The 27,295-nt window shown below is 38.9% G+C and overlaps 1 protein-coding gene across 2 annotated transcripts in view; it reads right to left on the reverse strand.

The window, feature by feature from the left end:
- DPYD (dihydropyrimidine dehydrogenase) overlaps window positions 1-27,295 on the reverse strand; it is a 353,894-nt gene that overhangs the window by 104,537 nt on the left and 222,062 nt on the right. For both annotated transcript variants that reach the window (XM_038182862.2, XM_038182863.2), the window contains 2 exons: window positions 4,465-4,533; window positions 2,015-2,098 (listed from right to left, as the gene is read on the reverse strand). In XM_038182862.2, coding sequence (XP_038038790.2) covers window positions 2,015-2,098; window positions 4,465-4,533 — 153 coding nt within the window. The remainder of the gene's footprint in view (window positions 1-2,014; window positions 2,099-4,464; window positions 4,534-27,295) is intronic.

The following is a 27,295-nucleotide window of genomic DNA, read 5'->3' on the forward strand; positions in this document are numbered from 1 at the left end:
ATATAAGTGAGAGTAGTATATATTAAACATTCAAAAGAGTATCTATATTTTATGGGGAAGAGAGAAATACCATTACTATACAAACATGTATGTATATATAATGCAATATTCTTGCTTTATGGATCTTATGTCCTCCAAGGAGAGTCACAAATCCACACCATAGCCCTGAGTGCTCAGATTTTACATTTGGTTCTGTGATTTTACAATAGCTGAAAGATATGTAAAAACTCATGTAGCCAGACAGCTCCCTACTGACTACACATCTAAGCAGCTTCACATGCATATATTATTCCAACCAGTGAAAGCTAGAAATAACACATGCCAAAACAAACAAACAAAAAGACAAAACAAAACAGAAAAAAAGCATTCTTGAAATGAGCCTATTTCAGCTCCCATGTGAAATCTTCAGAGCTCTCCCTGGCCAAACTGTACCCCTTCTACTATACCATGCAGTAATCTCATGTGGAGTGTGGAGACAATCCAAACTACTGAGTTATGCTATGAAGGGTGCAAATTGCTTCGTATACTTATAAAAATGACCTCTATAGCTGTTTGTTGTTAAATACACTTTTGAAAAAAAAAAAAAAAAAAGATAACAACCGTTACCCTTTTGCTAGTGTAGTCCTGGAGGGTTTTTATAAGTTGCTTCTATCCCATCTTTAATCACAACTTTGGAAAACGAGCACTGACCATGAAAAGCATCCAGATTATTTTCATTAAGTAAATCTATACCATGGAATAGATGGACATCATTTTGATCACAGAAAAGAATAATATAGTCCCATGCACTTGGCCTGACAGTACTGTTATGATAAAGCTTCAACTGAAATGTGTCCTCAGTTGCCTTGGCACAACTACAGCTCTGTAGTGTCTCCTTGCTAATAGGTTTAGAAAGTTAATAGTTTAGTTATCCAACCATACCTCCCATTCTGAAAAGGTTCATATTTAGCTGAGGCAGTGAGGATGAATGAAGAGCTCTCCAAGTAGATAAACTGAATAGTATGTGTTGATTTTAGAGCATACAATCATGACTCCCACTCTGCTTCTCCCTCCTCTCCACAAAATGTAGCAAGATGGGAAATCAAGCACTCAGAAATCAGATTTAGCCAATCAAGTCCTTGAATATGCAAACTCAGTTCAATTTTCTTTTGTTTTACTCGCGAAGGGAAACAGACATTGGACTTGTAAAAATTTAATGACCAAACTCTAGAAAATCTCTCCTGGTACCTCATGCAAATGAAAATTTCTCAGTGACTTCCAAGTTCACATTTAGGCATGCTTCTGAACCAAAACAAATTTCAAACTATGGCCAAAACATGCAAGCACATCTGAAAACTACAAACGGAAATGAGCATGGGAATTGTCTTTTGAGCATGTTTATTTTCTTTTCATGGGCAAAACACCACACTCTCTCCTAACCGAAATCAGTTCCTGTGTGACACAGACACCTGGAATGGACAATCACAAGCTAAACTGTATAAATCCATCAAATCTATAGTTTATACAATGCAGGCTTTTAAAAAAGACGAAGTTAACTGTAGGTGGCACTACCAGAATGTCTGCCCTATTCTCTGTGATTCCAGAATACAGCTAGGTTCAAATGCAAAATGTATTAAAATGAAATTTCTGTATATCTCATGTCCTTCAAAATCATTACTGAGATATGCAGTTTGCACCAGGTAGTGATACCTACAGGGCTCTCCAGTGAAACCAACAAATTCTGTCCAGGCACTTTCTGGAAATTATTTGCTTTCATATTGTTCCCTGTCAAATGCATAATGCATTTTTGTTCTCAGCAAAACTAAGCATTTTGTATATTCTCTTTTTTTTTTTTTCTTTTCTTTTTTTTTTTTTTTTTTTTTTTTTCTTTCAGCATTAAATATTTAAACACATTCAAGCTAAAAATCTTAAGCTAGTAATCTGCTGCTTGTGTCTTCCCCTCAAGGTGTATCTAGAAACGTGCTAGTGCAGAATTGCTGAAGAGACATGAAAGAGATTGCTGTTACAGCCCTACCTGCCCACAGGCCAGGCCCATGCCTCTCTCCCCCATGCCATGAGGACAGGACAGATTTAACTCCAGCGCATCTGCACCAACAGCCTATGAAATATGCAAAACAAAACAAACAAACAAAAAAATTAAAGTAATATATTTTTTACTGTATCATTCACTTCTCATGTTAAATAGATTTCTTCAGATGTTTGATTCTTCTTCTTAAGATTACACAAAAAGAGAGAGAAAGCTATTATTATGATAGCCTGAAAAACAAATGTGTTGGATATTACAGAGAAAATTTTCAGATGTTGATGTGGCTTCCTAAAAATGCAAATGAAATAAAAGTGAAAATAAATGTAAAAGACATAACAACGAGGAGTTGGATCTTTGTAATGCTAAAAAATGAAATGGGCCTTACTGGAGAAGTGAGGGCGAGGTGCAGGACTCAGTTGTACGCAGGGAGTGGGTGGCTGTGCTCTGCAGGGCTAGGACTCAGGAGTAAATTGCCCCTTTCAGCTTATATATATATTTTTTGGTCTAGATTTTGTGGAGGTACCTGCATCGTGCCATAGGTTTTGTCATTAAATATTTTTGGTTTTGAAGTCAAATGAGAGTATTAAAAAAAGTCTGTACAAACATATTGGACGTGCTGATTTCTCTTATCACCCTCTATTGGCTAAAATAAGGGGAAAAGTTGCTGTGGTGTACGCAGGCAGCACACAAACATGCTGTGCTGAATTGCACCAGCCTGAGCTGAGGAGCTCCCCTTTACCTTTCGTGGGGCCACAGCCAGCTTTTTGTTTTGCATTTGCATGTCATTTTTGCTTCCTGAACTGGAGTAACTTATGCCGTCTGTGTAGCAGTGGTTCAGCAGCTCTCAGAGGGAGTGTGGGAGAAGCCATCCGTCAGCTCAGGACCTTCCCCTTCCCGCTAGCCCTGCGGCTGCTGCATGCCCCCATGACAGGCAGGCCTCCAGTGGGAGCTGGCCTTCATCCCACGGCGAGGCCTCCGTGGCTGGGAGCCACCGCCACAGCCTGCTTCATAGGTCCCAGGCGGGCAGTGAAACACCCCTGATTCTGAGCAGGGAGTTACGGAGTGCCCAAACACCAGCTTTGCAGAAGAAAGTTATATTACATACAGTGCACGCTATTACGGACACTTAAATAACTATTTTATTTTTTTTTTTTCTAAAGGGACAGCATAAATGCTAACACACATGAAAGTATCTGTCTTAAAACCGGACGGCAGAGGAGCAAATGGCACAATACAGCCATTTGTCTCAGTCAGCTTAAAAGCGGTAGGGCTCGTGTCAAGCATGGATTCCACAACAGATTTCATGGTCAATTAGGTAAATACAGGTATAAAATGGACTAGCGTTAAAGATCACCAAGCCAATTACTGATAATGTTTAATTTCACTTCCCTAAGTCCCCAAAGTGATTTTTTTCCTCATAGGCTTAAAATACCCAAAGAAAATAGTGCAGTGTCTTCCCATATCACCATGTGAAGGTTTAAAATACTGAATAAAGAAGAAATGATGTCCAAACATAAGTATTCAACCGTGCAGAAACATAAATTCAAAACATCTCCACACCCATAGATATATACACATAGATATAAACATATAAACACACACGCAAAAAATGTAATATTTATAAAACATTTAAATCTGGGCTACTACTAACAATAATAAAGCAAATTTTTCCCTTACTGAAATGTGTTAGAAACTTCCTTTATCAATCTGAAAATATGTGTTTCTATTTCCTCTAGACAGTTGAATCTATGAGGAAAAAAATACTGTCTTAATTAAGTATTTCTTACACTATTCTCTAAGGACACAGGTACGTGTTTTTAAATAGTTTTATTTTTATTTTTTTTTCCTTCAAACTGAATTGAAATTTCAGGTGCATAGTCTGTTTGCATTTGTGTAAGATTCAGTTTATATTATAGGAAGCCTGCTGACTGCTATTATATATACTGGCTTTCTCTGCCAGTTATTATTTTTGAAAGTCTGTATTAAAACTAGAATGGCATTAAATGAGCCTTTTATACTTTAAATATTCAAGAGTTTTATATTCAAAATTTCTTTTGGTGCTGTCAAACTAGTGTGCCTGTAGGCAAGGTAAGATCAAGTTAGGCTCTCAAAGGTAGAATTAAATTTTATCATGGCATCCGTCATAATATACAGTTTGCTTAAAATGCAAATAAAAAGTATATAGATTTAAAGACTGAAGACTTTCCGGGTACTGTTTAAAAATCCCAGGGACCGTTTTTATGAAACAGATTTTCTTTAAATTTACATTACCATCATTTTAATGAAAACACAGAATAAACAAATTATAATGGACATGCTTTAAATTCGCATTTTTCCCTTTGAAACTATTTCTTTCAGAAATTTCCTGTTGCAGCTCTTGTTTTCAAGGAGAATAAAAAGAAAAGATAGATGAACAAATACATTTAGGAAACCATTACCTCAGCCATTTTAGAAAGTTCAGTCCAGTCGTCCTTGCTATAGCTGCACATGATACTCGCAATCAGAATCTGGAAAGAATATATAGGCAATCATTTTCAGCAGCGTTACTGGATTTTGTAATTCTGTACTTGAGCATGATTCCAAACATTAGTACCTGCATGTTGAAACCACTAGCTGTATACACTAGCATGCATAATGAAATATAGATGTGTATTTCATTGGAGATGAGAAAAGATATATGGAGTCTTGTTTCTTATGAATGTTTTTGAAATCATTAAGTCAAATCCATGTGGAAAGCTACATTCTCTTCTGCACACAAAACCCCATAAAGTGAGAACAAAGGCAGTCCTAGACACAAACCTACTGGTTTCTGTGGTTGGAATGATTAGGCTATTTATTATTTATACAAGGCCAGAAGTAATTGGGCCTTTTTAGAATTGGGTAAGATGGGTAAGACATTACCATTTGAAGTGACAGCATAAGAACCCAATATTCTGACTTTAGAAAGCCAGGGCACACCAAAAGCAGCCCCTAAAGTCCCATGCTATGCAAGTCAAGGACAATGACAGGCAGCTAGAAATGTTTGGTGTAGAAGGATCTGGGAGGAGAATGAGGATGTAAGGAAAATCTGGAAGTATCAAGAGAACAGCAGGGAAATTTGAGAGTTTTTCCCCCCACATTTTGTGGTTCCAGTTCCCCAAGGACTGTTTCTGTGTATTGCTTTTCCTCCCCACTGCACTGAGCATCTTCCTGGTACAGCTTCTGTCTCTAACTGTGGCTTATTTCAACATCTTACATCAACATTTATTGAGGTTAAAGTTTTACCGTGGATCAGTCTGGGTTCAAAGGAACTGCCAGAGAGGAGAACAGAAAATTTTGGCCATGCTACACCTCTTGTGTATGAAAGTTTCACATTATAAGTTTGATTCACTGGTAGCTTTTTAATTTTCCAGGCACGTTTTACTATCTGCATTCATATCTGGGATGAGCTTATTCTTTCACTTCCAGTCAATATAACAACAACAACAACAAAGTTCCCTTGAACTTTTCCATAAGGCAAAATATTTAAAAGCATGGTTTATAAACAATGGCCAACATACACGCATGGTAGAAATTGTAAAATCCCAATAAAGATGAGAGTTATAATGCCTTTAGAGGGGAAGAAAATACACTTTAAAAAGAAAGACATCTATGGAGAAAATTAGATGTGGTGAGGTCATGCTTTATTCACGTAAAAGGACAATAAAACTTATAGATATCATTATTTTAATTATTTACATTCTGCTGTGGTGAATCTCTACCTATCAGTTTTACCATCTCCCTCCTACCTACCTGCAAACTACCAGCCCACCCATCTTTCTTGCTCATGTTTGCAAGATGGAGAAGGAAAACATTTCCTTTTGAGAAGGAAAGCATTTTCTGAAGTGTCTGCCTTGACCTCATGTGCCCATCTGTTGGCACCTTTGGCATAAACATAGGACCAAGTTTTCCATTAAATACACACAATCATAACTTTGCTATGCTTTCAGTCTCACCCCCACCAGCAGAAGAAAAAATTGTCTCTTATGTACAATACTTTTGTCTACTGTGAACAGCTCTGTAGGTCAAATATTTATGAAACAGAATTTGCTCTGTTCTATTTAAATATTCAAGATAATCTGAGTACTCAGAAAACAAACATAAATCTCTTTTAAGATTCTAATATTTTTAAAACACAAAGCAGATTATTTCATTGTGAAAAAATCAGTGTAATTATGTATGAGAATTTTAAAGTAAGAAACTAGTAAATATACGCACTATCTGAAAGTTAGCTAGAAACTGTATCTTGTCAAATTCACACTTTTTATATACTAAATAAAGCAAAGAAAAAACAACAACCCTCAGACACTGAGACACTGACAACATGATAAAGATCTTCACAGTTGCAATCACAATCCAAAGTATATCAGAAATGTACACAATTCAGCTTTAAGATGAACCAGATTTTTCATGATGGAAAGTTGCAAGACAACAGGGGGGACTGACTGTGTTCACAAGAAGCTGAGTTAGGTTACGTCAAGTGTTATTAATGAAATTTGAAAATTCTGCTGGGAGTGTACAAAAGAGGAGGAACAAGATCTGTGTTGTTTCAAAGAGCTGTTAATTGAGACAACATGTTTAATTAATATTGATTAGTGTTAGCATTCACATTTAAGATTAAGTGCACACTTTTGACAGAAGCAGTGGTTTGCAATAACAAAAATAAATGAAAGTAAACATTTCTACTGTGAATGTTCATAAGTAAACCATGATCTCAGTGGGAATAATGAAAATTTAAATATGATAGGGATTTTATTCTTTTTTTTTCCCCAGTGTTCCCTTATAGCTTGAAATTAAACTTAATTCCTAGGTGGAGCACTCCACATTAACAAACTGTCCTTCCTCAAGTGACTATTCTTCCCCCAAATGCCTCTATAGTCTTTTCATTTGGAAACGGTACCAGAGACCAAAAATAAAAATCACATGTCGACATCAAGGGGTACTATATGTGATGTCTGAGGTTTGTACCTAGTCCTAAAATCATATGTGGGAATTCTAGAAGAAAAAAACAGAATATTATCTGTTATTACTTAGAAAAACAATATAAAAAGACAAATAACAGTAAGAAGTGATAAATATTGGTGTTTTTATTTGTGTGTAATAAAGATAAACCGTATCACATTTCAGCTGCTTATTACTTTATTTTTTAAGCATCTTTGGTGTCTAAAATGCCAGGTTTTAAAAAGCATCCTAACCTGACAAGCCATGTACCACATTAACACCCTCAGGGCTTCAGCAGCCCCAGAGAGCAGGCATCTCATAGAAGTCCAGTGCATGACCCGACCCAGGAGATCCCCAAAGAGCACGCTCTTCCTCTTGCTGCCCACCACCCACAGTGTCAATGCTGCTCTGAGTTTATTTACTGCTGCTGGGACCCCAAGTGCAAGGTGGAACCACGCCTGCCCGGCTTACAAAAGCCGACCGCTGATAGATCTCGCAATAAAGCTGCCGCTGAAGTGCAGTGAGTGGTAAATGGAGGCTGACTAAATTGCAGTTTTCTCATCGCTTGAATGAAGGCTGCCTGCAAAACTGTGCACGGCTGAAGCACAGAGGGATCCCTGGCCCATTCCTTATCACAGATCACAAGCATGTCTCGCCTCTGCTGTTCCCTCTTCTTCTTCACCCAAACTGCTGTTTTGCCATTGTGCAGACCCTGCTGCTTCGTCCAGCATAAGGAGAGCAGCGGCCTCCCCTGCTGTCACTGGGACATGGTGTGCACAGCCCGATGCTACAAGCGATAGGCAATTTCTCCACACGTCTGTAAAGGGACCAGTATGTGCTCCTAACATCTGACCTTGCTCTCTGTAAGGGAATTTCTTGATCACTGATGGAAGAAGGTCTATTATAGAAAACTTTCTTTTGGCTAAGGGAGGGAAGACGGAGCCAGGAGGGTGCATAATGTACCATTTAGGACATGATTATGAGATGAACGTACCATATCTAAAGCACCTAGTAAAAAGCTACATTTCACACTATTCTGTAACTCATGCATTAGTAGTTGTTCTACTTAAAAGGACACTGGCAAGGTACTTTTCACAGTCCTTAAAACATTTTTACTCCCTGTTTATGATAATCCCCTGAAAGCTTAAACTAGAAATTACCCTTGCAAATGTCTCTCTTTCTTCGATAATCTCTATGTAGGTGTCTCATATTAATTCGATGTCATTAGAAGAAGTAAAAACAAATAAAAAGAAATAATAATGATGAGGTTCACCACTGTGTATGTTTCCAAATCATCTTTCTTCTCAGAATTTGCTGCAAGAGATTTCAAAAACTAAAGGAAGGAGAGAAAAAATAACTAAGCCTACTTTGGGTCAGACAATCTTAAGAACATCTATTTAAAGCCCGATAGCAGAAGAACTCCAGGCAGACAATTACCATTTGTCCCGTACTGCTCTGCAGGGAATAAGGGAGCTTCAGGACACTCAGTCTGAAAAACTCTCAGGGGGTTGCATTTAATTGTGAACTCTGTCAAGTCCTGAAAATTTAAGAAAACACCATCCTCTACCTTCATGCCTGTAACAACCATATTCTTTTTATTCTTCTACTGTCGACCCTTAGCTCATACCTGTTCTTAAATCACTCTTCCAGGTCTGTGCATGATCTACCTGCACTTCAGGAAACTGCGCCACCACCAGCATTTCTGCTTTTTCTCCCTTCTCATTGATACACCAGAGGCTTGAAGGTCCCGTGCAAGTGTCCACATGTACTCTGTTTTGATAGAATTCACAGAATTCACAGAATTTCTAGGTTGGAAGAGACCTCAAGATCATTGAGTCCAACCTCTGACCTAATGCTAACAGTCCCCACTAAACCATATCTCTAAGCTGTACATCTAAATGTCTTTTAAAGACTTCCAGGGATGGTGACTCAACCACTTCAGGGCAGCCTGTTCCAGTGTCTAAAAACCCTTTCGGTAAAGAAGTTCTTCCTAACATCTAACCTAAAACTCCCCTGGTGCAACTTTAGCCCATTCCCCCTCGTCCTGTCACCAGGCACGTGGGAGAACAGACCAACCCCCACCTCACTACAGCCTCCTTTAAGGTATCTGTAGAGAGCAATAAGGTCTGCTTATAATACTGCTGCGGGCTTCAACCTGTGCCTTGTTCTGCCTTCTCAAACATTTGCAAAAATCCTCAGGATTTTGTTGTTGGTGTGTGCAGTCCTTGCAAAAACAGAAAGAGATTTTGAGCATCTTCACTAGGAGACAGTTCCTTTGAAAGGGGAAAAATATAAAAGAGTTTTCAAGAAGGCGGGATTGGTTTTGTAACAGCTACCTGTTTGGGAGGGAGAGATGTGGAACAGGATAAGTGCTGCACATAGAGGGAGTACAGAGACTGGATACTGCACAAAGATCCAGATTTCAAATACCCACAGAATTATTCTTGATTGATCTAAACTTCAGAAGGTATTTGTGATTTGGTCAGATGGAAAGATCGCAATCTTCCTTTCAGGATATGTTTCTTATTCCCATGCACCCCAGAGTAGCCATGCTGCATGACCTGCTCAGTCTGAACAAACCTGAGCGTTCTTAGCCAGAATTCCTCAGGAAGTATTTACTAGGAAGAAGCTCAGCACTGAAGATACAGTTTTCTAAAGCAATAGCAAAAAATAACATATTTAATTCATCACTCAATGGGGAAAAGATACCTACAGCTACACCAGCATGTGAGGACAGGAGTTGTTCTCAGTTCTTGAATTGCTATTTCTGAAGATTAAATTCCCCTCTGTGTGGATGAGGATATGTGCCCTCAGCTCTGACCCATGCCTTCTCTCACCCATGCACAGCAATAAGTGGGCACATACGGAGCATTTCCTGAAGGTCCTGCACACCTGTAGGTACAAGAGCGTGTGTTCTGCTAGAGCCTTGGTGAAAAGTTAATAAATAAGAGTTGACTGAGCACTGCTGAGCTAATTCGATGCCATGATAAAGAATCTTGTAAATATCTAACTGATAATACATATGCCACACAGAGACTTCCCATAGTTCGCTCGTACACGAACAAAAAGAAGATACGGATTGTAGGTCAGATTCTGCCCTATCCCATAGCTCTTAGATGCTGCCTCAGTAGCAAAGTAAGAATAAATATAGTGCCCCAGACTTTTTGCGTTGGTACAGATTGCCCACCTCATTGAGACACGTATTGCTAGCCTGCTTCTGTAACGAGACTCTCACACAAGGTCTGCTGTGCCACATTTTGCCAGCAGAGACATTTCTGGAGGCTTACTGTACTCCATGCCACTTGCAACAGTCCTCTGCTTTTCCAAGCGGCCACTCTCTGATGAAATGAACATTTTCAAACTCATCCAACTGGAGTTACCAATGTACAGAACATTTCTAATATGCACCTCACAAGAAAGAGGATGACTGCAGTAGATATCCTGTATTGTAGAAACATGTTTAAACATGCAGTCATGAAAAACAACAGGAACACAAAGACTTACTGTTGTAAAAATGACTCTCTAGAAACCAGTCTGATTTTGATGTGTGGTAGACACCAACAGTTTTCTCTTTTTTCTATACTTTCTTGTAATTTTTGATTTGTTGCAGAACTGAAATAAAAATAAGCTTCTTATTAAAAAAATACCTAGAACATCAAATCCCATGCAATAAGAAAGTTAACAATTGTAAACCCTGTCATGTCTCTGAGAAGCAGAGGAATTATCTTGTTATCAATTTAATAATGGAACATTGAAGTAAATGATGCCATCCACTGACACCAGTAACACTCTCTCTCCTGGGAAATTCATGTCTGTAGAAACTGTCAATCTAGATGGATATGGACATATTAAACATTGTACCTTCAGTCCATAAATCTATTCTTTCTATGCCGCCTTAATAAAAAGATTCTGCATGATGATAAAGACAAGCAATGCAGAATGTCTTGACACTGCTGACCTGTAATTCTCCTTTTCGCTCTTTCTTTTGAGGGAGTGAAGAGTAAATAATTTAACAATTGCTAACCATCCACTGCTTTGCTCCTTAACTTACAATTAAAATACATTAAAGATAATTTCAATAAATGAAAATAAGACAAGTAGCAGATATTAATATGTTTATTATTTAGCTTTGTGTAGCAAACCTTCTGAATAAAGTCCTATTGTTAATATATTACTTTATACTGAGATCTCCAGTGTATTTTTCATACTGAAGTGGAAGTAAGATACAACAGATGTACACAAAAACTGGCCAAACATTATCAGCAGGCAAATACGTCTAGAGAAGATGATAATAGGAGTTTGAAAATATTATCATTTGCTCACCCCACCACACGTGCAAAATCATCACGAGCAGGAAACAACAGAGATTCTCTTCTCAGGCTAAATGGAGATGCTTATTTTCAAAGGCAGCTATTTTCTTATGACAACTGTACTTCTATGCTATCAATGAAATTCCACCTGTTTAGTGAGATCATTTGATTGATGTCAGTGAGGCACACTGGGCTATTGCTTCAAATTAAAGTATATAGTTGCTAGGATCTAACATCCTTAGACTAAAAAGCACGGGTTGTTAACAGGCTGACCCCCTGTAAAATAACAGAATGCTGTCGCTTTTCAGCAGCACAAAGATAAACAGATTGTTATTTAGGACTGGCAGCACCTGTAGGAAACCAAGGAACAGCTTGGGGTTGTAACTGCTCCTCTGCCACGTGAAACTTGGCTCTGCATCAGGCAGCACCAGAGCAGGAGTTGAGCTACCATGCTTTGGCCCTGCTAGTATACATAAATGTGTAGACAGAGATAACCCACATGGAAAGAGTGGCTAAATGAAAATATAACTTTTCATTAAAACATTTCAAGAGAGTCCTACCAACTTAGGATAAAATTGAAAGGAAAATAAATGCACAGAACAAAAAAAAAAATCTTCTGATGTACCTGTACCTCCCATGCTTTAAGGCACTCTTGGTTAAGACATGGTAATTCTTGAGGAGAGGAAAAAAAAAGGGGGGGGACGCTGTAATGTAAGTTCCCTGTACATATATCTAATGAAAGAAAATATAGCACTTACAGAAAGCACCTTGAATATTTTAAGTTATTAGAAAAAGTATGCCCATTTCATGATAGACCATTTAAAACTTCAGTACTTCAAGTAAACCCTTCATATTCCATTGAAAATTATCCACGTGGATGAAAACTTCCCTGGAAATTCAACAGAATCATTGGGATTTTATTTGGGATAGGGAAGACAATGTTCAACCTTTAGTCTCTTCAGTAGTGAGTGAAAATGAATACATGGGTGAATGGAAATTAGCATTACTGAAAGGAAAATTTGCAAGTTAACAAAGGCTGAATCCAAGAATGACAACAGATACCCATTTTCAGCCATACTCCTTGCAAACAATACTGGCAAGCCCTTGTGCATCTGCCAATATCCTGCTGTATTCCTGTACTTTCCACACTGTCTCAATATAAACAGAAAGGAGAGGAGGACAATACAATATTGGAAAAGCTAACAGGAAAAAGAATATATCTAATTCTATGATATTTCAGACACATGCTATGACCTGTAGCAAAAGCTTTACACCAGGGTGCTGACACATTATTGATTCTTATGAACACATATGGAAAACAATACTGGCAAGAGGCAACACAGATTTGTGGATTTTTTCCTCCACCTATAGACATTTTTCTCTCATCAAATTTTCTGCTGAGATATATACACAGTCTTTTCAAAAACAGCTCTTTGAGATCCTCACTAATCGTTACTGTTTATTCTCACAATAGCCCAGGCAACTCTCTGCACGGTGCCCCTCTGAGAGGGGAAGCCAACTGGAGACAAACGTGTTCAAGGGCTGCAGGCTGCTCCCTTAGCAGGAATGAGAAGCTTTTGACTGAAAGGCACCCTAAGATCCCTCTTCCAGTTCCCTCCAGTCCCTGACTGCTTCCAGATACATGCAGATCTCATAAATTTCCTCTATTACTTAGCAGTGAAGCTGCCTCACTTATTAGAAAACAAATTCAGTAGAAAATAAAAAGAGACAAAATGTACACTGAATAACTTTGTTAGAGTTCCCTAACTCCTGCATTCAGTCAGCTAGCAAATCCCCAGGACATATCTGTCTCTTTCCATCCCCAAGAAGTCCATCCTCTCTCTTCCCTTCTTCCATCACCCCCAGGGCTTCCTTTAATTCACTTCCTTGGATTTGAAGGCTCAAGAAAACTAGCAGTCTCAGGGCAGGTAGAGGAGAAAAAACATAGCTCAGAGAGGAGGGAGAAAAAAACTCCCTTTTACACTCTAGAGCTCTGTGATCTACTTTACCGTGTGACATTGCTAGTGCCAAAGCAATGCTGGGGAGGAATAAGTGATTTTGTCAGCCTAGTTGCATCCTCCACAACTCACCCACTCTCTCTGCACCATTATTGTAGTGATATTCTGAAAAGCACTGATAATTTACCTGATTTTGCAGAAAGAGCTCTCGGGTTGTTCTGACAGCTGAGGGTACGGTCATTAAGAAGGTGTGCAGGAACAGGCTGTAGGGCTTGTCCCTTCCTCTGGAAATTATCTAAGGGCTTTGCATGACAGCTGCGTGAGGGAGACCTATCGGACTCTTACACTACTTTCTCCTGTCTGGTCTAGGTATCTGACTTCATAAGGAGGAGAACCTCACCAAGAGCTGCATGATTAATGGTTCAAGTTCACTTTGTGAAAGCAGACAATCTGCAAATATTCACAGGGTTGGTAACAAGGGATCTTTTCAGTGGCCAGAGTAGGACCAATGGGATCCATCCCCACCAGAACTTCACTGAGAATCACTTACAAGAAGTCTTTCTGTGTTATTTTCCTGTTGAAAAGCATGGCAGAAAGCTACAATGCACTTAGCAGCATAATGACAATAACTGTCCTATCTGCTGATATTCATTTTCCTTGTGATACTTTCTCCTTCCTTCTCCAGAGGCTGGAATAATTCTGCTGAAGATCACTTAAATTTACACTTCTTGGGCATTGTTCCTGAATCACTATAATTTGAGTCATATCATTCAGAGGAAACCATCCTCTGAATGATTTCATAACCAGTTTGCTTTTGAGCAGAAGGCTGAAATAGCTCACCTCACCTCCTGAGGTCCCACCAGCCTGAATCCTGCAATCCTGAGACCTCCATGTGCAGATATATGGGATCAGGTGTTCTTGCCTGAGTCTCCTCAGGGTCTCCTCACACCTTGCACTAAGCAGGGAGCCACCTGTCTATAGCAACTCTGACACCGAACCTGTCCAGCCTTTCCCTGGCAGAGGAACCTGCTGCAATCTTGTATTTGTTCAAACATGACTTCTATCTCTGTATTTTGCCCTCTGTTCTCTTGCACAGACTTCAATCCATCAGCTTTGCTCCCTCCCGAGAGCAGGTTCACTGCTGTCTGCATGGTTTCTGTCTGTGATCTTTCAGGGCCGGTTTATTTTGCTTCATTGTTACCTACCTCTAGATTTTGTTCTGTCTTCACTGTATGCTAAAGCAACTGTTCGTTCTTGAGTTCTACTTCTGCCACTATCTGAGCCCATGCAGCTCTGCTTTTTAATAAGAATCACTTGTTACTGAGAAAGACCCACGGCTGAGCAGCAAAGCCACTTCCACAACTACAAAATGCCATCCATATCTCTCACACAACACCCAAACATCAAATGCAACAAAGCAAAATACCAGGTGCACTCACACACTTCACTGATTACTCCCCAGACTACACCTCTCCAAATGAACAGCAGCAGCCCTTGTGAGCTGGGACAAGACCTCAGTTTCTCATTAGGTTCACATTAATGGGAGCCCTAGGATTATTTAATAATAAATCTGTAGCAACAGTAGTATTTCTGTGGTGGATTAACACTGATGGGCAGCAAAGCACTACCATGCCACTCTTGCTCTACCCTCCTCAAAAAGACAGGAGGAAAACACAATGAAAAGGGATCATAGATTGAGATAAGGACAGGGAGATCACTCACCCATTACTGTCACAGGCAAAGCAAACCAGCATAAGGGAGATTAATGTACTTTAGTGCCTACTAGTAACTGACAATAGCAGTGAGAGACTAAAAGCAAACTAAAACCCCTTTCCCCCCCATCCACCCTTTCCAATCTCTCCCCCCAAGGCGGTGCAGGGGAACAGGACTGGGGGCTGCAGTCAGTACGTATCACTTCATCTCCGCTGCTCCTTCACGGTTCCTCTCCTCCCCTGCTCCCGGTGGGGTCCCTCCCACGGGATGCCCTCCTTCCCAAACTGAGCCTGCAGGGGTTGCCCACAGGCAGCAGCTCTTCAGGAACTGCTCCCAAATGGGTCCATACCACAGTGTCCATCCATCAGGAGCACACTGTTACAACATGGGCAGCAACTCCTGCCAGATCACCTGCTCCTCCGTGGGCTCCACTTAATGTCTTCATATATCCTTCCTACTATGACCTGGCTTAGCCAAAACTTCAGCTAACAGTGCCACTGTGCATGGAACCTCACTAAGGCAGCTCTGCCTGTGTTCCCATCTGAGATACGATCAGAAAGTCTCATGAGTGGGTAGCTTTTTTTTTTTTCTTCATATGCAGACATTATAATTTACTTAAGAAGTGAGCTGTTATGTCTAATGACCCAAGTAGTTTTTTGGCTTTACTCCAGCAGCAGAGAAGATACAAAATTAAGGGCTGGAAGCTGGCAGCTACCTTCTGACTAATCCTTCCTCCTCAACTGCCAGTTCCACCCACTTCTTAATCTTTTAAAGGAGCTTAGCTGAAGATGCAGAGAAACTGAAAGAGGCCTTACTATTTTCACTAAATATTTGGATGTTTAATAAAATGGTTATCTAACTTGTTCAGCATACTGCTATATGGCTGGACACTTCAAAATTAAAATGCATTACATAGTCTGTAGGACTGTAGCCTCATTCAAATGAAAGCTCTCTATGACCAACATACAATGTTGAAGACATTTTATCAATGACCCAGCAGTGAGTAGGTGTGCTCACAAAAAGATAAACTGAAAATAGATCAGGTCAAATGTGGATTCCTCTGGCAGAATCAAAGACAGATTTCCTTCTAGTAACCAGAATGGTGCTGACAATACAACATAAGAGAATGTAAATGTGGCTTAAACCCATTTTTAAATCCCTCTACCTTGAGATGTACAAACTGCTCACAGGTAAGAATTTTGGGGTACCCATACAATTCAAACAACCTCTAGATATGCTCACCTGAGCTGTAGTTTATTTAAATAAAATATCCAGCAAGTGTTTTCAGATTTCAGTGTAGATACGGATCTCATGGATATGTCTAAGTAGCCTAGAATGGTATGGCTAAGAATAAGTCCTTCAGGTTCTTACACAGCAAGAAAAGTGGCACCAATTTTAGAAATGCTACACTGAAATTTAGGGCATGGACTTCAATACTGCTTTTGCAAATCCTAAGACCTAGCTATTCTGCATAAACTGAAACACTCCATATAACTGCTTTTTGTCCTATAACAAAAATGTTAAACAAAGAATTATATTAAAATGAATTTTGGAATAGATTAGAAACTTTGATGTTAAAAAAAATAATGAAAAAGATGCAAAAATATGCCACTGAGAAACATTTTTCCAAGGAGCTGAGACTGACCAGCACAGTTGCAGAAAATCAGATGGAAAAGTACTACATTGCTTTCTTACAGTTTACATTGAACTTAAGTGTTTTATTACAAAGGATGAATTCAGGTCTACTTGAAAGAATCCTTTTAAATATTTATTTGGTTTAAATGTTTAGAAAATATATAACTGCTGAAAAAAAAAAAGGGTTAGTAAGTAAATGACTCTGTCTCCACTGATACACACAGAAGGTTGAGGCACACGAAAACATTTCTGCTGATGTAGGAGTTACCACTGATCCACCTGCAGCAATTGACTGTTTCAGTCTTCTTTCAAAACCCATAAAATACAAGGAAATTCTAGTTTGCTTTATTTATTATATTAACTTGAATTAGTTTGTATTTGCTGGAAACCACAAATAGGCATGTGGACAGGTTACATACTGTCACACAGTTATTCGTTATCCTAAAAATTCCTCTAAAAATTTTGCTAATCTGCATGTTCCTCTCAGTGGATGCGGATTAAAAAAAAAAATCTTGGAACCCCCTATGCCCACATTTCGATCTGAATTTGAGATCTTTCCACAGCTCCCCCCAGAAAACACCGGAGGCTGGGATGAAGTCCAGCTGCTGTCAGTCAGACTGAAGAGCTGGCTCCAGCTGTGGTGGCTTCAAGCATGTGCCTCTGCCTTTCTTGTCTGAGCTAGAACATGTCTGCTCAGAGCTAACTCTCCTACTGTCAGTGCAGTTCCTAACAGTGAAATAAACTCTTTACTTGCTCCTGAACAAAAATAAATTGTTTGATGGTATAACTGCATCTACGCTAGGGTTCTGCCAGGACAGTAGCTAGATGTGATTTTATTTTTAGTAATCCTAGCCTACATAAGTATGTGAGCAAGACTTTTAAATATAGACCTAGCCTTCATATTTTTCTTTATTAGAGCTCTAAGAGAATGCCTAAAATGCAAACCACATCACCGAAATTAAGGGCAGGATATGGTCCACAGGAACAGCAGATATTTATTACTTTTATCAGGTATAAATTTGCTTTATTATTATTCTTGTAATATGCAGTACATGAAAGAGAAAAAGCAGAATTATCTAAATCACATATACTCAGTGCCTCATAAAAGACTAAAATCGTATCATAGCCAGTATAAATGAATGTCATAGCTACTATGCATTTTAAAAGATCAAATTTTGTAATTTACCCAATTGCCTATGACAAACATGAAATGGAAATTGGGAGAAGTACTTGGGGGAGGGGAATAATTGTTTTACACACGTAATAAGGCTAGCAGAATTTTGTCATTTTTACAAAGTTAAGATTTAAATTTTGATGGATCCTTGGCTGTTAACAATTTTAAACTGAAAAATTTTGTCATTTGGGGGTTTATTTTTTAACATTGCCAGAAGGTCATTTTCTCCCCATCCAATGGCAACTTCTACATCCTAATATTAAAACAGTAACTACCCAGAAAAGGGCATTTCCTAGGGAGTAATGACTGGCTGGGAGGAGTTGATGGCCCGAGGCACTGCCGAGGGCCATTAACCCTGGCCGGTTATTAATCGCCAGGAAATGCCCTGCACCAAGGTTGTTATTGCTATTTTAAGCACAGATTTGGGGGTGTGGGGAAATGGACATCTTAGTGTACAGATTTTTTAACGCATGATGCAATTTCCTTTGTTGCAGTTTATGGAGGACATTTCTAGAAAGAATGACTGCTCTGCCCAATACCCAGCCGGATTTCACAGATCATTTTGCAGCACAACATTGTGCTCACAGTAGCTTACAAACTCCTAAAAACAGTTGAGGGTTTTAAGGGTCTTTCTGCTCTCTCTAAATAATAGTCTATGTAGAAAAATGAAAGAAAATACAAACCTTAATAAGATGAATAAAAATATACAACTCTTCTTGTCACTGTCAGCAGAATTACATTCTAGAAATATCTTTTTAATCACACCGTCTTTATGTGTAGTGCATTTCCTTCATTGAGACTCCTGCTTAATGACCACTCACATTTCTCATCTAAAAGGAATTTTTTGCAATGGCAACAGCCAAAACACAGCCTGAACCAGTTTCAGCTGATGCTAACCATTAAGAAGTTTGTCTTGTCCAATAATCAAGCAGATTGGGTCATTTTCTAGGAGATGGCTGGTGAAGTATTTCAGAAACTGCTTTAATTTTCTCCTAGTTCTTACCCTAAGGCTAAAGTTTTAAAGATGTGCTCATAGTCCTCACAAAATTGTGAAAATGGTTCTTTTCTTGCAGAGATCAATAACTCACTCTCCAAATCAAAGCGATATTCTTAGCGTACGTACAAATAGTCCTCTGCCGTACTGCACTACTTACTATTTGTCAAACCTTAGCTGTGAAAATAAAACAAACAAAATAAGGCATGGCTTTATAACACACGGAGTAAGGAAGTACAGTTCTGCACTAGAGCAATTTGACAGGTTTCTCAACAAAGCGGTCCTTTCCAAGTGCACAACACAAAAGAGCTTCTCACATTTCTCCTCAAGGTCCTAATTTGTCACCACAAACATGTACATTTGAATCATAGATTGATTGTCAGGATCTCACTGAATTTACCATGAGGTTATATTTTCAGTTACAAATTGCAGTTTCCTGAAGAAGACGCATGCTTTCTTGAAATAAAATTCACTCAAACTGATGCTGGGAACGTCTTTCCACTTTGCCAGATTAATAACCATATTCTTAAAAAGATAATAACAATAATAAAAACTGAATACTGTGGCAGTTGGGGCCAACTGGTCTGACACATACTGCGTGATCAGAACCCCAAAATGCATGAACAGACATCGTCTCCATGTATAACTTCAGCAGGCTTTCTTGTGTTTCTTTATGTGGAATTGTCTGTGGCGACCCTCTGGAAATGTAGCACTTCAAATCTTAGCAACTTGAAGACAGCACTTGAATTACATAACCCTTAGTACACCACTTCAAACTAATTGCATTTTCATCTCAGCTTGAGTTTACATAATGTAGTTACAACAGGTTGTCAAACGCCATACAGGCCCAGGGATCGCAAGGTTGAGGCAGGACTGGGAGGTCAGAGCAGGCTTCTAACCCTGCAACTAACCACGCAACTTTGGGAATGAGTTTCACAGCTCAGCATCCCTTCTCTGACGCAGACCAGCAGCAGCTCTCTAGGGCAAGTTTTAAGTAATATTTCCCTAGAAAACTCTCAGAGCTTTTAAGAAATCTGTGGCACAGGAATTCCCTGAGCCAGAGGTGATGTACTCCATAGGCTTCTCCAAATAGTTTTTCCAGTAGGTTCTTTCTCAGCCTATGTATGCCTCTGGCACCAGCAGTGTGTTCTGTAAGAACACGTCCCACAGCCACAGTGGCACGTGGAGAGGTGTCCCCTGCCACTGACTTCCACCTGCCTCCCCTTCTGATGCCAATCCAGCTGCACCCTTGCTGAGACAGGGCAATCTGAACTGCAGACTATTCAAAATGTGTAAATAAAGTGAACCAATACTGTGGCATAATGATGGTTTTTGCTTGGCTCTGTCTTCCTTTCCTATAAATTCTATGTTTGATATGGTTTATTTCAATGTTATTGAGCATTAAGCTGAGATTTTCATAGTGCTCTCTACTGCAACCCTAGCATAGCTAGCTTTGAATCAATCATTGTATATATAAATTTAATACCGTTTTCTCCCACGTGCATCACTACATTTATCTTCATTTAATTTTATCTGGCAGTTCATTGGCCAGTCACTCGGTAGTGTAAGATCCTTTGCAATCCTTTGCAGTTCACATCTCATCTTCATCCCCCTATAATACCTACTATTACCAGAAAAGTTCACATTTCTGAGATTCTCACTCTTTTCCAGATTGTTAATAAACATTTTAAACAGCACAGAATGCAGTACAGATCCCTAAAGAATTTTACTGGAGCTCTCTGTCCACTGCGAAAATTGAGTATTTATTTCTTAACATTGTTTCCTGTCTTTAACTAGTTATTTATTCATGCAAATTTCTTTTGGCAACTTACTTCCTTTCAAATACTTCAGTGAGGGACCCTATCAAATGCTTTTGGAAGCCTAAGCTGACTTCATCAGCTGAGTCTCTTTTGATATTCTCAAAGAACTTCTTAAGGCATGGCTTACTACAAAAGGGGTTCTTAGTATTCTCTCTCCCCAACTCCCTTTTATTATCATCATTTTCTTTTTTTACTAATTCTATTTCTTACAGGAGCATTTACCAGTTTGTATGCAAGGTCTGCAGACCCCCTGATCTCTCCTAAAAAGAGGTGCTATGCTGACCACCTACCAGTTCTCCACTATTTTTCAAGCCTCAAGCAGAGTTACTCTAGCCAACAGTATTTTCAAACTCAGAAATAAATGCTGATAATAGATGTACATTTTCCTGTATTTTCTCATTTCTTCACTAACACCTAAACATCAAGAACTTAAAATATATAGCGCCGCTTTCTGTAGTTCATCCTCATCACCATTAATATCTAAGTCATATGAGGTTTTAGCATTTGTTATGACTTGTGGAAGAGCGTTTCTCAGAAAGCTTCCTTATAAGAAAATGTGGTCTCAAAAGCCCAATACATCAACATTTCTGTTGCTAGCTTCTGTTTTTGTTCACTTATTTTTGCAAACAGAAACTGCTGTGCCTACAGAAATGGATGGGTACCACTGGTGTAAACCCACTGAGTAAATCAGAGTTCTTGATGAATTCCTCCTCAGAGTGCACAGAGGAAAATGCATCCTGCTAGCTCACGAAGAGCTGAACTAGCATCAGGAGCAATGAGGAAGCCCTCAGAATACAGGTGAGTGAAAGCTCCCCTGGAATACGCAGAGGTGTATTTTTCAGCATGTCTGCTCTTCTTTATGGCAGCACTTTTCCACCCCTTTTCCAGGCAGCATCATCCTGCACTGTTTTTCATCCTCCCTTTTCCTTGTTTTGAAAGATGAAGAGGCAGTCATACGCTCCATGCTCTGAGGCCTCTTCTCTTCTATCCACTGCAGCAGTCACTGGACATTGAGAAGTCTTGGTCATTCTTGCACTCCATATTATCTAGGACCAAGTGGTTTAGCTCCTGGACAAGGTAACTAGTAGGAGTGTTTTACTGCAGCCTTGTTCTCCCTCTTCGGCTAGGATTTCCTCTGATGTTAAGGGACTCGGCCTGCTGCCAGTTTTCTGTAGTGAAAGGGATCTTTTCCATATGGTGAATTTAACAACTGCTGTGTGGGCTTTTTCACCTCCTACCAAGCATCCATGAAGGCTGGGTTTGGGAAGTTTAAGCTGCAGCAATAACAACTTCTGGAGATTTTAAATGTAATTTGTGGATCTGAAATTGAGAACAGGGAACCCAGGTAGGTGCTCTGCACTGCTGGGCACTTCCATGATAGGCAGTGGGCATGCTTCTGGGCAGCATGGCTTGTGGCTCCCTTCCTCTGTCCTTTCTAGTTGATGTGGATGCACACATCAGTACGTATCTGGAATATAAAATGTGCTTTCCCTGTATGGAAAGCCATATCTATCTATACTAGCCCAAGAAATACCAGGCATATATGGAGAACAGCTGACTGACAATATGATCTTCATTTCTTCTGAACAGGACTTGCAAATACAAAGATGATGGTTCCGCTTTTCACCTTCTCTAATTACACATATTATAAATGCTATTACAAATTCCAAAAACAAATGGTAAAATGAGCTATTACCTTATATAACCTGGCTACTAGCTCAAAATGTAAATACAGTGTACACTACACAACGTCCCACAGACCTCTGAACACCCATCAGAATTAAAAGCTATAATAATGCCTGCAAAAATATACAAAATATTCCTAATATACCTAGTAAGAAAGGCAAGCTTGACTTTTTTTTTTTTTTACAGTAGAGCTGTGATTTCTATGGCTCCTCTATATCTAAAAAAGTTTTTTTTTTTTTTTTTTTTTTTTTGGTCAGAGAAAACCTACAGCAAAGTTTGTTGTTGTTGTTGTTGTTTTTTTTTGTTTGTTTGTTTTTTCAAATATGTCATTCAGTTCCTCCCAGTCACCAGATTACAAGGTCTACTGTTAGTGCAGACTGCAAGGGAAAAGCACAAAACATAAGCACAAAAATGTTATTCACAGTCTGTGGATTAAATCTACTATTAAAAGCAGAGTTGGTCCTATATATAAAGCTTGATATGTAGGATCCAACTTCAGGGATCACTTCGGTAAATTAATCAAACCTCTCCATGTAAAGCATCCAAATAACTACTATTGCTGTATGAAATATATTTCCATTCAACTTATAACTTCAGAAATATTTTTGAACACAGCTTTTTTCTTCCCTAAAGGTTATTTACAGGAACAAAGTAGTCATGTATGCCTGTTCAACTATACTTTCCTTGCTGGAACACCTTTTTTCTCTTCTCTGTGAAGAGTTTAACTAAAAAAAACAAAACCAAACGAACCAACCAATCAACCAAAAAAAAAAAAAAAAAACAAAAAACAAAGAAAAAGCACTAGCTACTCTATTTCACACCTCTATGGACTCTATGGATTAAAAACAAAATATAATAAAATATTACTAATTACTCCAGGAGATTTATTTATTATTTTTTTTGAGAATGCTACAAAGAAGCTGGTTATCAGCCTGGAATATAGTGATCTGCTGTTCTCTCTAACAGTCTAACATGGCTATTCCTGACAGGTGTTCCTGGGACATTCTGAACAAAATTGTTGAACAAAAATATATCTTTAACAGTTTCAGCCTTGAAAAGCTGCTCTCCACTGACTAACTGTCAGAAGGACTGTCAGCAACATTCTGCATGCAGCAGAACAAACAATAGGAAGACAAGATTTTTAAGCTTAGCTTTGGGGTCCTATTTAATGTTTCTAGCAGAACAGGTTTCTCAATTCAACACGCCACAACGCTGATATCTGAATTACAGAAGCGGTGTCACAGCTGACAATCTGGTATCTTACATAAGTTCCTTAGAATCATACAGCAGTCTGGACTCATTTGTGTTCACTAAGAAGGCCAAAAAGTTAATTTTAGGACTTCAGTATACAAATACAGCAATACTGGAAAAACCAAACTCAGTTTGGTATCTTCAAAGATTCTACTCAGTTTGGTATCTTCAAAGATTCCGATTATTCTTATAAGAAATCTCTCAGACATTTGCTGGACTGCTGTCAGCCCTGTAGTGAATGACATTTCACACACAATTTAAATATTTAGATTTTGAATTAATTTGCATATTTTTTGGTACCAATTACACTTTTCGAAAGGCAGCGAAAGACTACCTGGCAATTGTGCCCATCCCCGCATCACAGAACCCTCAGTTCACATGGTTCATCAGAGAATTGTTTTGCCACTTTCAGGCATTGCCCCCCTCAAGCATGTTCTCCCCAGTGCAGATGCTGCAGAGGCTCCAGGGTAACAGGAAGCCTTAAAATCTTTGACTAGCTACTAGGTAGTGTAAATACAGACCTGCTTATGGGAGTGGAATAGGCATCTGTGTAAGGAGCTGCTTTACCAACTCAAATGAGCAGGTTTAGCTATGATAAGCATAAGGTTTGGATGAGGACCAGCATTTAGAGTTTTTCTGAAAAAACAAAGTGTTACCGGCACTATGTCCCATTCCCCTGAAATCACCAAAAATGACTCTCGTAACTTCCAGCTCCACTGTGCACACAGCTCCCGGTTTTACTGGCACACAAAGATATATTGCCATTACTGGTGTTCACAGTTCCCAGCACAGGTAACAGCTACACCCTAGCTAATGTCAAATACACGAACACAAAATTTCAGCAGTATGTTCTCTTGCAAGGTTTTATGGTTTTCATTTCAACTTTCTCAGCCACTTTCTACTGATCATTATAGCTTGTAGACTTTTGCTAAAGTAAAAGTGAATTCTTCTTTTCTTCAGAGTTTTTATTCCTGATTATATCATGGGGGTGAAATCTACTTGGCCAAGCTATTTCCTAAGTAACTAGTTTCTTGAATACATGGTAAAATACAAATTTTTTTTGGCCAAATTTTGGCTGGAAAGTACACCAATTCACCATGTAGTCAGGTACCTCATTAGTAAACAGAATATGGAAGTACAACTACAGTGGCATTAGTGTCAGTACTTTTGCTCCACTATCTAAAGCACTTCAAATATTTCATGTTCAAGCAGACAAATGCTCATCAACCATCCATGCAATGTCTGTTTTGAAACAAACAAACAAACAAACCCCTACCCCCTTTCTAGCCCCCTCCCAAATTCTACTGCTGAGCAAAAGATCCCTCTGGCAACTGTGTTAGCTGTTGCGCCCCTCCCCAGCATCATGCCCACCCTCAGCCTACTTGCTGTTGGGGGCAGAGAAGGCCTTGATGCTGTGCAAGCACTGCTCAGCACAAGCTGAAACACCAGTGCATTACCAACACTGCTTTGGTCACAAATCCACAACACAGCACCATATGTGTCACTATGAAGTTATTGATTTTCTTCTTGAGTTTTAGATTAACGCAGCACACAACAAATAACCTGTTACTTTACTGAGCAGGGATGCAAAATTTGCAAAGAAGTCAGCTTTATACTAATTCAGAAAGGATATTTTCATATTACATTTAGGACCGTGAAATTAATAAAATAATTGTTCCAGTGTTTCTCACTGTTAAGTTCTCAGTCTCTAGCATTAAAGAACAAAACCACATAAATTTTATGCTGATTAATAATTGCATAGAATGATAAATCCTATGGTATCAGATACTGTATGTGGTTATAAGAGAGAAAAATAGAAATACTTAATAGATGTATTAAGAAAAACTTAGTTAACTATGTAAGGAAGATGTTTGGAAATAACAAAGACAGACCAATATACAACAATATCAACCAATATAACAACCATATCTGGGAAAGTAAAAAGGACATAACAAATAGAAACAGACCAATTTCCTTCTCACTTTCACAGCTCTCTCTGACTGAAAGAATGTTTTCTGGGCATACAGGACAGCAGTGGACACTGTTTTTCACACTGCCTCATTTGAAAATTTAGCAGTAAACAATGCTGAATAAAACCATATGTTTACAATGGTCTCAACCACATTGCTAACGTAGCACCTTACTGAGATAAATGAAGTACTAGAAGGAAAACAATCCCATTTTCAACTGCAAATCATGAACAGAGAAGCACTCAACATATACAAACAAACAAAAATCTTGGGCCTGTACTGTGAACACCACCTAATTCCTCAGTGATTGTTTTTGTATGGAAAAAACAGTAGTAGTGATATTAAATTCAGTTAAAAATAATAATAAAAAAAAAAGTAAAAAAGAAGCCAAGTTGAAATAGCAAAGATTTTGATGGTACTTCACAAACAAGCCTACAAAATACAGTTCCTTTCTCCTCCTGCTTTGTCCTGTACTTGGACCCTTAAAATTCTTTAATTCACCACCCAGTGGCATCAATGCAAGTTTCTACTGGTGGCAGCTTTTTGCCCAGGTCCACTTGAACTGGATTCAGGGCCAGAGAAGAAGAGAAGCCTGGGAGAAGCTCCAGACAGAGGTGACTCTAAGCTGCAGGAAACAATCAGGCCACCCACTAGCAGGGAGCACACAGTGCATCTGCACAAGCAAGATGCTCGTTTCTGATTTATAGAGGCAAGGAGTCACAGGTATGTGACATTATCCACTGAGATGTGTGGGTGGTTCTCAAAACCCCTTTCAAAATTTACTTTAAATGCTAGGCTTTATTAGGGGAATTTAGCATCTCCTTTTGTATTATGGTTTGTTTCTTCCGAATAGCATGTGATACAACACTGCTGTAGCACTGTCCTGTAGTGAGGTAGGTATTTAAATTTATAAAAGAAATTGGACATTAAAATGCTTGTATTACATAGCAAAAGTCATTATGTATCAATTATGATTTGTTTTTAATATTTACTGTAGCAAGGTTTCTTTGCTGTAGTCACTTATGTCCTCACCTCAGCTTTGCTTTTGTCTAAGCAGATGTCATTTTTTGCTTGTTAATTTAGCTCACCCAGACAGTTCTCAGAAACTACTTTTAGTTTTAATAATCCCCTCCTGCCCCCCGACCACATCAATTGTAAAAGTCTTTCTAGAGGTGTGAACAGGATTTGGAGAAAAAAAATAAAATTCTGCAAGCTCTAATTATACAGAGTATTTCAAAATAAGCATCAAGAGACTTTTGCTAAGTGAACAACATTCTGTTTCCAGTTAGCAGCAAATTTACCATTATAATAATGACACTTAGTCAAGTTCACAGACACGTATTAAAAATCCCCATGAGCAAAGGGAAGGTACAGTGCCGGATGCTGCTTCCCCTGTGCCCACGCAGCATTACCAACCCCTAAGACACCACAGCAGCAGCCACAGCCAACGTGAGTAGCTGAATTCACATTCTCAAAGTAGTAACTCACATAGGAAGGAATGAAGATATTCACCATGAGAACTACAGAAGAGTGGGACTTCATCCCACATGAGGAGATAGGTCTCAGAAAATTCACATTTTCCTTTTGAAATTGTCACTAGGTCTTTCCCTCACAGCAGAGAACAGTTTAGACTCAAGCACAAAATACCGGGAGATTTTTGGTGAAGACTGCAATAGATCATTCCCAGAGCAGAAATGGCAACAGTCTGCCTGCCTGCAATATCCAGGACTTTGGTAAATGATGTTAAAATCAGAGAATTAAAACATTATCTTTAGGTTCACGCTTGCATTATTATGAAG

This window comes from Anas platyrhynchos, chromosome 8, assembly GCF_047663525.1.
Source record: "Anas platyrhynchos isolate ZD024472 breed Pekin duck chromosome 8, IASCAAS_PekinDuck_T2T, whole genome shotgun sequence".
NCBI lineage: Eukaryota > Metazoa > Chordata > Aves > Anseriformes > Anatidae > Anas > Anas platyrhynchos.